This window comes from Eupeodes corollae, chromosome 1, assembly GCF_945859685.1.
Source record: "Eupeodes corollae chromosome 1, idEupCoro1.1, whole genome shotgun sequence".
Taxonomy (NCBI): Eukaryota; Metazoa; Arthropoda; class Insecta; order Diptera; family Syrphidae; genus Eupeodes; species Eupeodes corollae.
In genome coordinates this window covers 28,987,329-29,002,451 of record NC_079147.1, presented here as the reverse complement: position 1 = coordinate 29,002,451, position 15,123 = coordinate 28,987,329, and the positions used below count along the sequence as shown (strand labels likewise).

General features: G+C 34.7%; 2 protein-coding genes across 4 annotated transcripts in view; one reads left to right on the top strand and one right to left on the bottom strand.

The window, feature by feature from the left end:
• Positions 1-15,123, bottom strand: part of LOC129939218 (electron transfer flavoprotein subunit beta) — an 80,907-nt gene that overhangs the window by 18,922 nt on the left and 46,862 nt on the right. The gene's annotated exons all lie outside the window — the stretch shown is intronic.
• Positions 836-14,862, top strand: LOC129939214 (transcriptional adapter 2B). Of its 2 annotated transcripts, none has more exons than XM_056047143.1 (5): positions 836-971; positions 1,052-1,149; positions 1,308-2,177; positions 13,399-13,463; positions 13,541-14,862. In XM_056047143.1, exons 1-5 carry the CDS (start codon positions 965-967, stop codon positions 14,097-14,099), a joined length of 1,599 nt encoding a protein of 532 aa, XP_055903118.1. In that variant the 5' UTR covers positions 836-964; the 3' UTR covers positions 14,100-14,862. The 2 variants fall into 2 exon arrangements, with proteins under 2 accessions (XP_055903118.1, XP_055903119.1); XM_056047144.1 differs by having other exon boundaries at positions 13,335-13,463; positions 13,541-13,804.

Genomic DNA, 15,123 nt, shown 5'->3' with positions numbered 1-15,123 from the left:
TTACGACTTGTTACACTTTTTTTAAATTGCAATATTGTTCTTGCATCAGTGAGACATTTTTCCAAATTTTAATGCTTTTTCACTATTTAAAGAATTCAAGGTACGTTTAAACTCTCATTCTAACATTATGTACCTTATTATATTTACCTTTTTTTCTTTTACCAATGTTTTTGGGTTACCTGATATATTTTTTTTAATTTCTTATGATTTTTAAACTTTTTTTTGGTTTTTTCTTTAATAAATTCATTATACTTTCATCAAAGCTTGCGGCAACACTGTACTGTCAACAAATTAAAGTATTTTATAGGAAGTAAAAAAAGTTACCTCAGGTGTATTCTCTCCCACTTTCAGGTTTTGACATATATACCTGCTTAGCTCTACTTTTCTGCATTATGCAGATGTATACACATGTAAATGCACTTTAAAACTGATAATTACCCCCATTAATAACTCTACCTGAATAAGTTCCTTCATGGTAACACAGGTGTCATTTCGGTCGTTCCTCTTAATGATTAAATCCTATAGATTATAAAATACAAAAGTTCAATAAAGTTGATGTTAAATGCAATCCAGTTTTTTGAAGGAATTGACATTTGGCTTCATATTATCTGCACTATACAATTTTTTCTAAAATATTGAAATAAAAAATCAACAAAATACCATTTTCTGCACCTAAACATTAACAACCAAATTTTCTTTCATCATTTCAAAAGAATATTCTGAATATCAAAGAAAAAATCAAATCAACTAATCATTCTATAATAATTAAGAACAAAATATTGATCAATTAAACAAAAAAGAACTATAATTAGAACCATACTGTGTAAAGAACTAAAAAAAAAATTAAACAAAAATACATAAAATTAGACACAGAAAATGTATACATTATTTTAAAATTTTCTATTGTGAATATTTTCCGAGCACGACTCTGTAACATCCCTGAATTTAGGTTCATCAAGCCAATATGGCGGGTGAGTGGCTTTTTTCTCTACTGAGTTCCATCAAATTATTCTTATTTATTCTAATTTCTAAATAATTTTAACTATTTCAGACCTATTTACCAAATATAACTGCACAAATTGTCAAGATGATATCACGGGTATATGGGTGCATTGTGCCGAATGCCCAGCTTTCGACCTTTGTCTGCAGGTGGGTCTGGGTCTTGGTCGCAATCCCAAGAATTTTTTCTTCATATCCATATTTATGTGACGTCACTTGATTACTCATGACATCATAATTCTGTTGTTTATGTTTTGTTTGAGATTTGAGTTTCGAATGTTTGATTCATGAATTCTTTCTACTCCTAGTGTTTCGCTGCGGGAGCAGAAATTGGAAACCATCAACAGAGCCATGCGTACCAGTTCATGGACACGGGAACTGCAATCTTGTCGATTTTCCGTGGCAAAGGGTCCTGGTCAGCGAGGGAAGAACTTCGCCTGCTCGATGCTATCGAGAAGTACGGCTTCGGGAATTGGGAAGGCATAAGCAAACATATCGAAACGAAGAGTGCTGAGGATTCTAAGGAGGAGTATGTAAACAAGTATTTAAATGGCACAATCGGTCGCCACACTTGGATTCCCGCCCAATCACAACGTCCACAGCTTGTCGACCACACAACTGAGGATACCGGTCCTTTGGGCAGTACTGCCATGCAAAAGCTGCCCCAACTCGATATAACTCCCGAAGAATCGGCCCAACTTGGCTATATGGTCAACAGAGACGGATTTGAGCGGGAATATGACCCAACTGCCGAACAGCTGATATCGTCGTTAACCCTTAACATCGATGATACAGAACCTGACTATCTGCTGAAGCTGGCACATGTTGATATGTACACGAGACGATTGCGAGAGCGTGTGAGAAGAAAACGAATTGTGAGGGACTATCAATTGGTGGCGAATTACTTTCGACATAAAAATCAGACGCTTCCCCGTGTGAGTAAAGACCAAAGAGAATTTCGTGATCGATTCAGGGTGTTTGCTCAGTTCTATTCGTCAAACGAGTACGAGCGTTTGTTGGCTTCAATGGAACGCGAAAAGGAGCTACGAATTCGCTTATCAGAACTCAGTCGCTACCGCTGGAATGGCCTGACGAAAATTGACGAGTGTAGGCATTTCGAACAACATGCAGCTATTGCTCAGCATCGTAATTTCGGTCCGTACGGCCACGGGAAGACTGTAAGTATAAATTATGTTGCTGCTGCTTTATTTTGTTATTTTGTTTACCGCGGTCTTTATATTGCACAAACATACCTATATATTCAATTTTTCGTGTTTTGCTTTGCCCATTAGGTGTTTTTGTATGTATTTTTTTGGGATTTTTCAATCTTCATTCTATTTTCTGTGTTAACGTCCTGCTTTATAGAGAATGAGAGTTCTTTATATTCTAACATATTTACACGATCCATTTCAATGCTGATTAGAGAGCATCTACACACAAAAATTATTGTAGAAAGATTCAAAGGACTTTTACTGTGCTCCATTTTTGTCTACAAATGTGAATACGGTAGTTAAATTATGGTCAAGGGCTTTACAAATAATACTAAAGGATCCTATGTAACAACACAATAGTGCCTTAGGGTCATATTGTAGGTTTAAGAGATCTTTAAGATTATTTGTTTTGGTCAGAATTGAAGAGCATACTCGAAAGACTTCTTTCAGGAGTTTATAAATTTTTAATAGTGCCAAAATAGGTCGATGGCCACAATGTTTAAGGGATGGCTTTAGGGCTATCTATCTATCGTGATTATCGACATTTCAACCTCATTCACATTCACACCTTTAGCAAAATTGTCAACCATAGAACTTAGTAAAGTTTTTGTCCAAAACATGTTTTCGTACTTTTAAACATTTCAGTGATAGATGTCAAAAAGAGTGTTTCAATTTTCAAAAGAAAAATAGGAGTGGTTGTACATGATTTGAAATCCCAGAAATAGGTGTAGGTGTTAAGGCTTGTCAGTAATAAAATGTTTTTGTATGGCTCTCGAAATTCATTTTGGAGCACACCCAAACCCCATCAATTAAATAATGTCCATAAAATTATTGTTTTTGATAAAAAAAAACCGATCTAGACCTAATAACTATAGATAGTCTTGCATATTTTTTACATATTTAAATAATAACTAAAATTTGTTTAATAACTTCGTTTTGTTTATCAAACAAAAATTGGGTAGCCGTGCGTTCTTTCTGCAATGTATTTTTGCAAAGTCTGCTCTCTTCTGACCTTAATTTTCTATCTCCTCTAGGCATATCTGACCATTGTGTCATATTAGCAAATTTCTCGTGTCAAAACTCTCCAGTTAAAGAAGGAGCCCCTAAGAGAACCATTTGGCAATACGAGAAAGCCAACTGGGCCGGTCTCAATAATTTGTTTACGATCTTTAACTGGTCACTATGCTTTCTCGATAGTGACATTGACGCCAGCTCTGATATGATGACAAGTTTGATTCTCCTGGGAATGAGAACTTTTATCCCGAATATGGTTAAAAGCAACAGACCTATGAAAAACGCATTGTTTGATGCGAGCTGTAAAGAGGTTATTAGGTTCAAGAAGTTAAGTTTCCGTTGTTTTTTCCGGAAAACCCTAATAAGTTCAAGCATGCCACGAAGGCCTGCAACGCCTATATTCGACGGACCAAATCTGTACATGACCAACAATTACGGCAAAATATACTGCAATGTCCCAAAGGCAGTACAAATTTTAGGTCATTTTAAAAAAATATGAAGAATTCTTCCTCTTCCTCGGTTCCACCCTCGTTGTCAATGATACTCTATTTGTTAGCTCTTTAGAGAAAGCTAATCTCTTCGCCGCCAATTCAACGCTTCCAGTGAGTGTTAAGACTCCACCTGTACTTAAGCGAGTTAGTGATTCTATGGGACCAATGCATAAGCTTGGATGGTAAATCGCATTTGTCCAGCCTATTCCCAAAAAAAGGCGAATCTTCCTGACCGTTTAATTACCGACCGATTGCACTTTAATTATAAGCTTAAGAAATATGACCGACAATACGGCCTTCGTAGCAATAGGTCAACTGGTGATCTCATGGTTAATCTCACCGAACAGTGGAACAAATCTTTTTTTTGGAGAAAGCAAGATTATTGCACTTCATATTAAAAAACCATTTGATATTGTTTGGAATCAGGCTCTGTTATCGAAAATGCGTGCTTTCGGATTCAATGAATCCCTTCTTTGTTGGATTAGTAATTCAAGTCTGAAAACCATAAAATGAAGGTGTGCCCCAGGGCTGTGTTTTATCTCCAACACTTAAGCTCTTTAAATTCCGACCTAAACAGCATTGTACAATGGGGATTAAAAACGCGTAGAATTTAATGCTTCGAAAACGCAATGCTGTCTTGCATCGTTAAAGCGAGATATACTCCCATTGCCATTATCCATGGATGGAACTTGCATCAATGAGACTGAAGACCTCGATATTCTCGGTATGTGTGTCACCAACCACCTCTTATGGAATAATCATATACCCATTGTCGCCAAAAATTCCGCAAGGTGTTTGGGTTTCCTTAGGCGATGCAAGAAATATTTCACTCCTTCTGATCTGGCTGTTATCTACAAGCCTTATATACGTCCAAAGCTTGAGTATAACTCCCATCTCTGGGCTGGTGCTCCTGCAACTTACTTAAGACTCTTGTTCAGTATTGAACCTTGAGCATTTAGATTGATTGGTGATATTACCATCATAAGATCATTTACGTCGCTTGAACATCGTCGAAATGTTTCTTGTCTGACCCTCTTTTACCGTTATTTAAATGGTTTATGCTCTAGAGAAATAGCCAGTTGCATTCTTCCCTTGAAACAGTTCAACCTTATACTCGCGCTTCTAGGCATGCTCATCAATTAACCCTCGACCCCAACTTCGGTCGTACTGTCAAATACACAGATTCTTTCTTTAGCCGTATTACGTGAATATGGAATGTCGTGCCACACTCTGTCTTTCCCAGCCATTGCAATATTCAGGAATTCTCAACAAATGTGCACCGACACCTCCTTTCAACCCCTCTCTCCCTTTCCTAGTGCTCACACTGTGTACATAATAAGGGTAGTAATATCCCCTTGAGTATGCGCTTGTTATACAAAAAAAACAGCAATTTCTCAACTTTGTTAAAAGTTGCTCTATATTTAAATAAAAGCATATCACTTTAAGAGTTTGAAGATTCAGAAAAGAATGAGTAATTTATTTTTATATGCACAAATAAAACAAAATGATAAGCTGATGATAATGAAATGATAACAGGTTTATTTAAACACCCTCACTGAATAAGATAACCCAAAAGTTTGGTCTAAGAGCAGAAGAACAAGTAATATGCTTGGGGCCAGGAAGAGCATAAAGGGATTTTTTTTATTTACATGCTCTTAGCCTTTTGTCATTCAAGCCTTCTGGCTGTACCATACAAATCTCTTCGTTCAGATCGCCTTGTAAGAACGCGCTCACTGCTCCATTTGATCGATATCAAGGCTATATTTGGCGGCAATTGCTAGCGAATATTATTTATTCGTTTACATCAATATGGTCCCTTTCAAAGTAGTTCCCCCAGATATAGTACACTTATGCCATTGTTTTTTCCAATCGATCGAGGAAAAACACCCTGATTCCATGGGTCTCTTACGTTGGAAACGGGGAAAAAGTCACAGGGAGCCATATCTAGTGAATATGGAGGTTGGGTCATGACTACGGTATTGTTTTTGGTGAGCAGGTGCGTTATCGTGATGCAAAAGCCATGAATTGTTTTTCTATAAATCTGAGCGTTTTTTTCGGATTGTTTTACGCAAACGTCGCTTAACTTCAAGGTAATACTCCTTATTATGATTAAGATCTCTTGATGCACTATGAAATTATAATCGAAGAAAATGTGGACGATTGTGTTTGGTTTCGTTATTATAACCGTACACCCATGTTTCATGCCCAAAACATTTAAAAAAATGTTATGAGATGAGCCAATTGACATGCCAACTTCATCAGCAAATTCTCTAATTGTGATTCGGCGATCGATTATTGACGTGCTGGGTCGACAGGAGCGTTCGTCATCTTCAACATGTTCGCGGGTATCTTGGAATCGCTTATACCACTCGTAAACGCTTGTTTTTTTCATTTCACACATTTTGTTACAATTTATTTCATTTAATACGCAAAATTCAATACAAATTCTTTGACTCTTCAATTCTTCCATTTTTGAAACAAGTAAAAATCGCCGAGCTGATAAAAATACGTCGAACCTTAGCAACTACCACATACAAAGTAAACAGTGAATATGGCTGAAAATTGTATCATACTTTAAGGACATGTATAGCAACACAATACAAAACAAAATTTGAACTTCGGACTCTTCAGACCCGCGAAATTTAAAAATTCCGGGTACTTTTTGAACACACCTCGTATTTTACCTTTTGCATCTTTCTTTGTTTTAAAGATCCACTTACATACCTTATTAGACAGAATATTGGTCAACACCCAAGTTTCATTTTCGATTAAACAGTTGTACTCTTCCTTTATTGCATCTTCTCAACAGGTTTATTTTAACGGACTTGGATGATATTGATCTTAAGTGTTTGATTCGTATCCAGATTGTTAGCCCTTTACGGTTCCCCACAACAGATGTTCATAGAAATGACATCTCAAAACCGGCCAATAACACTTTTTTGTCAAGAGATTGATTGTTTCATGGCGCTTCAACCTCCATGAACTAAAGCACGTGAAAATACATATTTTAAATTTCATTGAACTAAAAGTCGGCTTTGTAACCCCAACCTTTGACCAAAATATTGTTGGTAGCCGGCAGTTCGGCTTTTGTAGCATTAGGTAGCATTAATACAAATATTATTCGATGAGTTCAAGTCTGAAAACCACAAAATAAATGCTAATGCGCCTATTTTGTCTTCGACACTCTTCCTTATATTTATTAATGATCTCCTGTCTTCTACTTCTAATCCAATTCATTTTTTCGATGACCATATTATTCGTATTCGTTTCCAGATTCACATCCCTCTTCTTCGGATGTGGAACTATAATGACAAAATATGCTAAGCTCATTAAATTCTGACCTACAGAACATTATACGATGGGGAATAGAAAAACTGAGTGGAATTTAATGCTTGGAAAACCAAAAGTGTCTTGTACCTTTAAAACGAGATACTCCACACTTGCATAAATGAAGCTTGATATCTTGATATTCTCGGTATTAGCATCACTAAGCACCTTTTGTGGAATGATCATATACGTTTTTTGAAACGATACAAGCCATGTTTCTCTCTTTCTGATATGACTACAATTTGCAAAACATTTACAGGTGCAATACTTGAGTTTAACTCCCATCTCTTGACTGCTGCTCCAGAAACTTACTTAAACCACTTGGACATTATTCAAGGAAGAGCTTTTGAAATGATTGGTAACAATAGCCTCATTAACTCAATTACACTATTGGAATATAGTCGTAAAACTAGTTTTACCCTTCTTAACGTTATTCTAAAGGACTATGCTCTAGCCAAAAAGCCAGTAGCATTCCTCCCCTCATACAGTTCAACTGTAATACTCGTCCTTCTGGGAACGTTCATCAGTTTATCTTGAGACCAATTTCGGCAGTACATTGAAGTACAGACATTCGTTTTTCGCAATTTAAAATGCCTTACCACACTCTATCTTTTGCTGCCGTAGAAATGTTTAACAATTTAATGCAAAGGTACACGGCTTCTTCTTCTTTTCTTAATCTTCACACGTGTATTTCTGGTGTATTAATAGTATTTTAAACACTGACTGTGTAATAATTTTAATAATAAGAACTCATTTTCTGACGACTCTACAATCCGCACCAAAGTCTCTTTCTGTGGATGTATTTCCTTCTCGAAAATAACGTTCATGTTTTGGGAACCGCTGATGCAGAACTTTTGTTTGATTTTACGTAGCCGTTGATAAGCTGATGCGCCTCTATAGAAAAGGTGACTTTTTGGACTTTTTGCCTAAACTCACATTGTGCAACTCAAGCTGATCTGAGGACCAAATTGCGAATTAGCTATAGCCCAGGGAGTTTTTGTGTGCCTTTAATTGTCAAGTCAATTAGACCTCGTTAGCGAATAATCCAAGATTTTTGTCCATCACTCCTGACGACGACCAGTTTCAAGAACTTTTCGCACTAACTTAATAAAAATATGAAACTACTGATATTTTAAATACATTTTATAGACTTCGACTGTTTTAAAGCAACTAAATTTGTGCCGCGAAAGTAAAATACTAATTTTCCGTCAAGACTTCAGGCGGAAATTGGGCTTTTTACTGTCTTTGTCCATAACAAGAGTTTTCCGGTCGGATTCTTCTTTGTAATCGGAGTCTACCGATCAATACCTGCTTTAGTTTCAATACAATTCATGATCATTGCGTTTTCTGAATTATACTTCTTTCCAATGGATCCAAGAATTATCTGTAAAACTATCGAATGCGGCTAAGATATAGAAACTTGTTTTACCAAGCAACCAAGTCCTCAAATCCGTATGTGAGTATTAGCAGAACCATATACATAATTTAGGTTAGATTAAAGTGTCTGTCCATGATGAATACCACATTGTGATACCACATGAATCTTGAGGCTTCCTCCTAAGCTCAATGAAACCAGTTTGAGTCCCTTGCGAAACGTGAGAGGCTGATTATGTTAATATGTTTTAGATCGTTATAGAAGAATTCTCCTAGCTAATTCTTTAGTTTTTTAGGTGTCCGGTTATGGCACCTATTATCGAGCTTATATACGATCTGCTTAAAGATAGCAAGCACCTTGATCGCTTTAAATCTAGTGTTGGCCAGATGTTTTGGTGTTTGCCTTCTTCACAGCGTCTTGCATTAGCAACAGTTTACAAGTAGCGATTGGTATGCCAGTATGTGCCAAACGTGGTAGAATGGGCTGCACTGTACCCTTCCTGGCGAGTTCATCTATTTTACAGTTACCTGGAATATCTCTATGGCCCGGGACCCAGCAAAAGTGAATATTAAACTGGTGCGCCATCTCCATTAGAGATGATCGACAGTTATGGACTGTTTTAGAGTTTGTAGAGACAGAGTTCAGCGATTTTATAACTGCCTGACTATATAAAATAAAATGCACGACTGGGTCGCACGAACTTGCTCCTGTATGCTAAGAGTCTGTTTAAAAAAGTACTTATATAAGATTTAAAAATATACCTGTAAAATAAGTTTCTCTTCAAAGTTATAAATGCCATTTGATTTGTCAAAATAAACCGCACGATCTTTGTATATGAAAACCATAGTACTCTCATGAGCAGAACCTTTTAGGGCGACCAGATGCCGAGTCGTTGGCGTGGCGTTAGTATCGAAAGTGGAGAAATTCAGCGGGAGCGAGAGAAAAATATTATTTCCATTCCCTTAAGCAGCCAGCAGAATAAGGGAGATAGTTAATTTTCGACCTAAAAGTCTACACAATTTCCTTCATTCTATTTGAGTCTATAATTGCATATGTTTTCACATAAAGATCTTCCATATGAAAGTTGATGAAATTTGTTTTTGTTTCTGGAAAACAAGTAAAACAAAATGGCTTAATATTGTATCTAATAAGGGGATGAAATATGCTTACGTCAGCTGTTTAGGATCTTTTACCGATATTTGTTTTTATTTACATTCATAAGTCTGCTTTTGTTTGGGTACGATCTTTGTATATGAAAAATGGTGTCTATTATGTATAAAGCTACGTTGCGATTCAACTCGTTCCTTCAAAGCTTTTTTCCTTTAGATAGAGCTTTATTGTAACTTCATATTAGAAGAACCAGGATGGAAAATAAATAAGATAAAAAAGAGGCAGACCATGAATGTTTAAATTGTAAAGCGATCGCCTATTGGTTGATTAGTTAGGTAGCAGGTAGATGTCTAAAGCGAATAAAGAATAGTTCATTGGTGTGCTTAGCTTTATGCAGATAGATAGATAAGGACATGTTTATGATGATAATGAAGGAATGTTATTGGTAGCTAAAAGGTTCATACTACATTCCTTCTTTACTATAAGATTTTAGCGCTAACATGGAGTTTTTACGTTCAGTTTATTTATTTTGTTAAAGTTTAAAAAAATAACAAGCATACGAACAGGTACAAGAAATTGCTATTATGTGTTGTTTACAGTCAGGCTTTTGTGCGCTTTGGATTTTAGTTATGAAGTGACACGTAAGCAGTAGTTGTAGAAGTTGTACGTAATACCTTTATAAATAGGTATAATGTGTAGGTATACGTTGAAAAAGTGATTCTAATAGAAAATACATATACTCTTTCTGGCCCGTTTCTTTAACTTGTACTAAGTATTTATTCTTTTATATAGGCGAAGCAAGTAAATCATGTGTGAAACAACCTTATTCGTAAAGAATAATATATTTAAATCACATATACAAAGTTACCAAGATAATACTTCTTGCTAGACACTTTAAAATAGATTTTTGATTAAATATATCATATCCGATACAGTTGAGCTACATGGGCGGCCATATCGTTGGTGTTTACAATAATTTTAGTTATAAAAATACATAAATATGTACCAAATGAACTAATTTAGATAAAAGCTAGGAATGTAATTACAATTTTGTTAAAGTAATGCGCTCTTTCGGGCTCATACACAGTTAAAATATTAAAAAAAAAAATATTTTAAGATTCAAAATTTCGACCGAAAAATAAGTTTGTCTTCAAAAATTTAAATGCCATTTTATAAATAAAAAAACCGTTGATTTTTTAAATTATTTTTTTGAAAATCGTTAGAGCGGTTTTTTTTTAAATTAATTTTTTATATATAAAATTTTTCAATTTTGTTCTAAAAATATTTTTGGTACGCAGTTGTTTAGAGATTGTTAATATACGCTATACGTTTGAATTTCGTAAAAAAATGTTGACCCGTTTTTGAGATATCGAATTTTGAAAAAATGAAATTCAATATTTTTTTAAAAATCCAAATAACAAAAAATTGCACTTTTGATAATCAAATATTGTTAAAGCAATATAAAAGCTTATTCAGAAAAAAAAATTATTGAAATCGGTTTATAAGTTGCTGAGAAAATTAAAAAACAAAATAACGGTTCTATGAGCGGTACCTTTCCTGAGCAATACAAAAATTTGTTTTTCTTATTAAAAGAAGCCAAGTTAAAAAATAAAATTTTAGAGAAAATTTAAAGAAAATCTATCGGTTTGTTTTTGAGAAAATTCAAATTTTCGTTTTTTGACCAAAAAAATTGTATGGTGGCCACTGTTAGTTTTGATCTTAAAAAAAAAATGAAAAAAACGCCTAACGCGAATCTGCTCAAAACCTTAACTTCCAAGTTTGGACTCAATCGAAGCATGGTTTAGGCTGTAGGAGCGTGGACAGACAGACAAAACCGACCGGACGGAATCGCGGGACCCACTTTTTTCGACTTGTCTACCATCGTAATATCAAGTTTGATTAAAATCTCGAGTTCGAAATTTTGCACGAATGCAAAACTTGCCATATAGTTCCTATATGTCGCAAGTAAAAATACGGATATTAGATGTTTATATCACGTTTTCTTTAAGCTAGGACAAGAATATCGCCAAAAGTTCCGCCTGGAACACGCTACAATCATTGGAAAGGCGGAATGAGAGACTTAATTTCAGTCGTTCAGAGTACAACCCCTTCGTTTGTTTTTGAACCATCTGTATAAAAATGGATTGACCCATCTTCCACGAATGTCTAATCCTCCCAGAAAGATCTGGGAGGAATAGAAATCTGGAAATTTCTGTCGAATTGCAGTTGGAGGATGATGTAGTCTTTGTGCTTTGGAATTGATTCTGAATACCTAAGAATTACAGAGTGGCCAATGTTGTTGTTAATCCACTGCGACGAAGCTTTGGGGCTATTTGTTTGCTAAATATATGAAGAGGTGCTAGGTAGAGTAAGGTGCCCAGTGCTGCAGATGGGGTCGTGCGAAGCGATTCGCTTATACATAGGAAAGCTGAACGTTGGCCTTTAATTTATTTTTCGCGGTTTATAGCTTTCTTTAAAGCAGTCCACCATACTGCCACACCGTACATTAAAATCTGTCTAATTATCGATGTGTAGCCACTGTCCGTTGTAAGCCCCATTTATACCAATAGCTTTTTTGCAAGAAAAGAGAGCTATAGTAGCTTTTTTGACTCTTTCCTGTACATTGCGTTTCCAATTTAGTTTTTTTTATATATAATGAGGTCTGAGAATTTTAATTGGATTCCTTTATTATAGGGAGGGTTGACAAATGTAATTTTGTATCTCCTCGAAAATAAGACTAAATCGGTTTTGTATAAAAGTATTAGTCTGTCCAAGGCATTTTGTAAGAGTTCTTTTAGGGTGTTAAGATGCTTTCCAGAAACCGATTTAGCAACGTCGACGTCATAGGTGATCACTCTGAATCCCTACGCATCTACACTGGTTAGGATTTCATTCACCACTAGGTTCCAGAGGATAGAACACTACCTTGCGGTGTACCTCTACTAACGAATCGTCTGCCAGAAGATTTGCCCAGTTTTTAGTTGATTATTCTGCTAGACAGCATTAAATGAATTCCCCAAGCGAACTCTATATGCTTAGAGATGTAAGTGCAGATGTGTCCACGTTATTAAAGGCACCTTCTATGTCAAGGAGAGCAACCATAGTGAACTTTTTATGATGGAGGGAATATTCGATAGTGCGTACTAAGGTGTGTAACGCCGTTTCCACCGATTTACCTTTACAGTAGGCATATTGAGACGAAGACAGAAGTCTTGTGTCAATGCTTACCCTTAAAAGGACCATGTACATTACAAGTACTAAAATCATTAATTTTGATTTATTCGGCCTTAACACTGAAAACTGATTCCGTTGGAACATAAATAGGTATTTTTCTAAATTTGAAGTCCTTAAAAAGGGACATATCTAGTTTCGAATTAGGATTTTAAATATTAGTTACGACTTTTGGATAGGACAAATAATAGTTAACCAAAAAAAAAAACGAAACTATTTTTAAGTTTTCTAGTTTTTTGTTTGTTTTTTTTTTATATATTGATGTAAGAACTTCTATTGAGCAAAGCAAAAACAACATGATGACAAACAAAATTATTCATTTTTAACATTAAGCTTATAAATAGTATTTAGTAATTTTAAAAACTACACAAATGTATAACAAAAATCTGATAATACACGAAAAGTTGAATATCGTGTCGATTTACTATAAAAAAAAAAGTAAAAACAAAAATAAAATAATCGAAATAGCGGTTTACGTTAATGGTTTATTTTTCAAACAATGTTTACGATTCAATTAGACCTCAATTTTTAATATAAACACAATATATTTTCATTGTTATGCTTTGCGATATTCAGCTTACGTGTATAATCGGATCAAATGGTGAACGTATGAATGGATGTATAAGACAATGTTTAACAGGACAATCACAACACTGGAAATCGGCACGGATCGTCCTTGCACTCTCCACACAACAAAAAACAAACGTACGTTAAAAATGTTTAATTTTTTATTGAATTTCAAAAACAAAATAATCTTCTAACAAATTTTAAAATTTAAACAGAGAACTTCAAAACGCAAACGAGCAAAACTCAAGTTCCACAGGAAAAAACTCCACTTACCACACCGCAGACCAGACTTACTCCGACGTATTATCGCTCAACAAAAACTACTTGGATAGCTGTCGGGGATCGTCGGGTCATACGATGAGCAATCAATCGAACATGACGCCGACCAGCCACCACAACAACTCCCACAGTCAAAGTGCGAACAACAATCAGAATTACAATCTGACAGGAGGAAACGCACACGAAAAACAGGTAACGCCAATTCCCGACCACACAACAAAAACAAGTCTACAGGCCTCGCAACAACATCAGCCACTGAGCACTATTCTCAAAAGCCAACTGGACGAACTGAAACAATTACCTCATCCACTGGCCCAGAATCTGCTCTCCTCGAATGAGATACAATTATGTAATATCTTAAATCTCCCTCCAACGCATTATATGTCCTTAAAGACGATTCTATTGAGTGGCGGTGCACCGCTTACTTCGAACCTTTCGCCTATCGAAAATTCTATCAGAAGGTATCTTATTAAAGCTGGATGGTTGAGCCATTAAGGACGATTTTCGTATTGTTCCCCCAAAAATTGAACTGAACACACATTTAATGCATATTTCTTTAATATTTATTATAGAAGAATACAAAATTATTTTATTGTTAATCGGCGAGATGATATATGTTTTATTTTTCTTTTAATTTTTCCTATTTTATTTTAATTAAATCAAAATGTATACTTTTTAAAAAATTGATATTCAAAATGAAGGAACATCTTAAATTCGATTAAGATCGATCATTCAACCTTTAAGTTCATCTAAAAACTTTTATAAAAACAAATATACATAATAAAATATATATAGTTGTCATTTTACGTAAAGCATTTTCTATATTCATGACACTTGTATCAAGTTAATAAGAGTATATTAATATAAACTCGCCGATCTCTTATCATTTATTTAAAAAAATAATAATAATATTATAGGCTAGTAGTAAAATTAATTATTTAAATTGTATCAATATGCATAAACGATATTAAAAACAAAAAAAAAGTAATTTTTAAAATAGTAATAATTATAAACATAATATTTTGGCTTCAATATTTAAGTTTTCTTTTCTTATGTTTCTAAAAAAAAAGAATTAATTATCTTTATTACTATTATTGTGCTTTTAGCTTGCATACTTAAATTATATTGAAAATTATGTTGGCGCAAATTAGAGAATAGTATTATTCATAAGAATAAATATGAGTTTATAAATTTCAATTATGTAAATAAATAAACGAACAAAACTAAGACAAAATAAAATTATAAGTATAAAAGAAAAGGCATTGTTTACAAGTCTACTATATGCGTACATTTCTGCAATTCGTTTAAATTTTAACGGGAAATCACCGACTAACCGACTAACCTCCAAGCCGATAGAATCGTTATGTCTCTCAGTGTTTTTGTTGGTAAATATCCCGTTATTTTCTTTAGCTTATTTTTCCTTCCATTTTTTCATTTTTGGGTAATCAGTCTACATGTAGATCTGCCTCCCGATCACCCAAATAAAAATAAAAATGAACAAACAATTATGCTGACATAG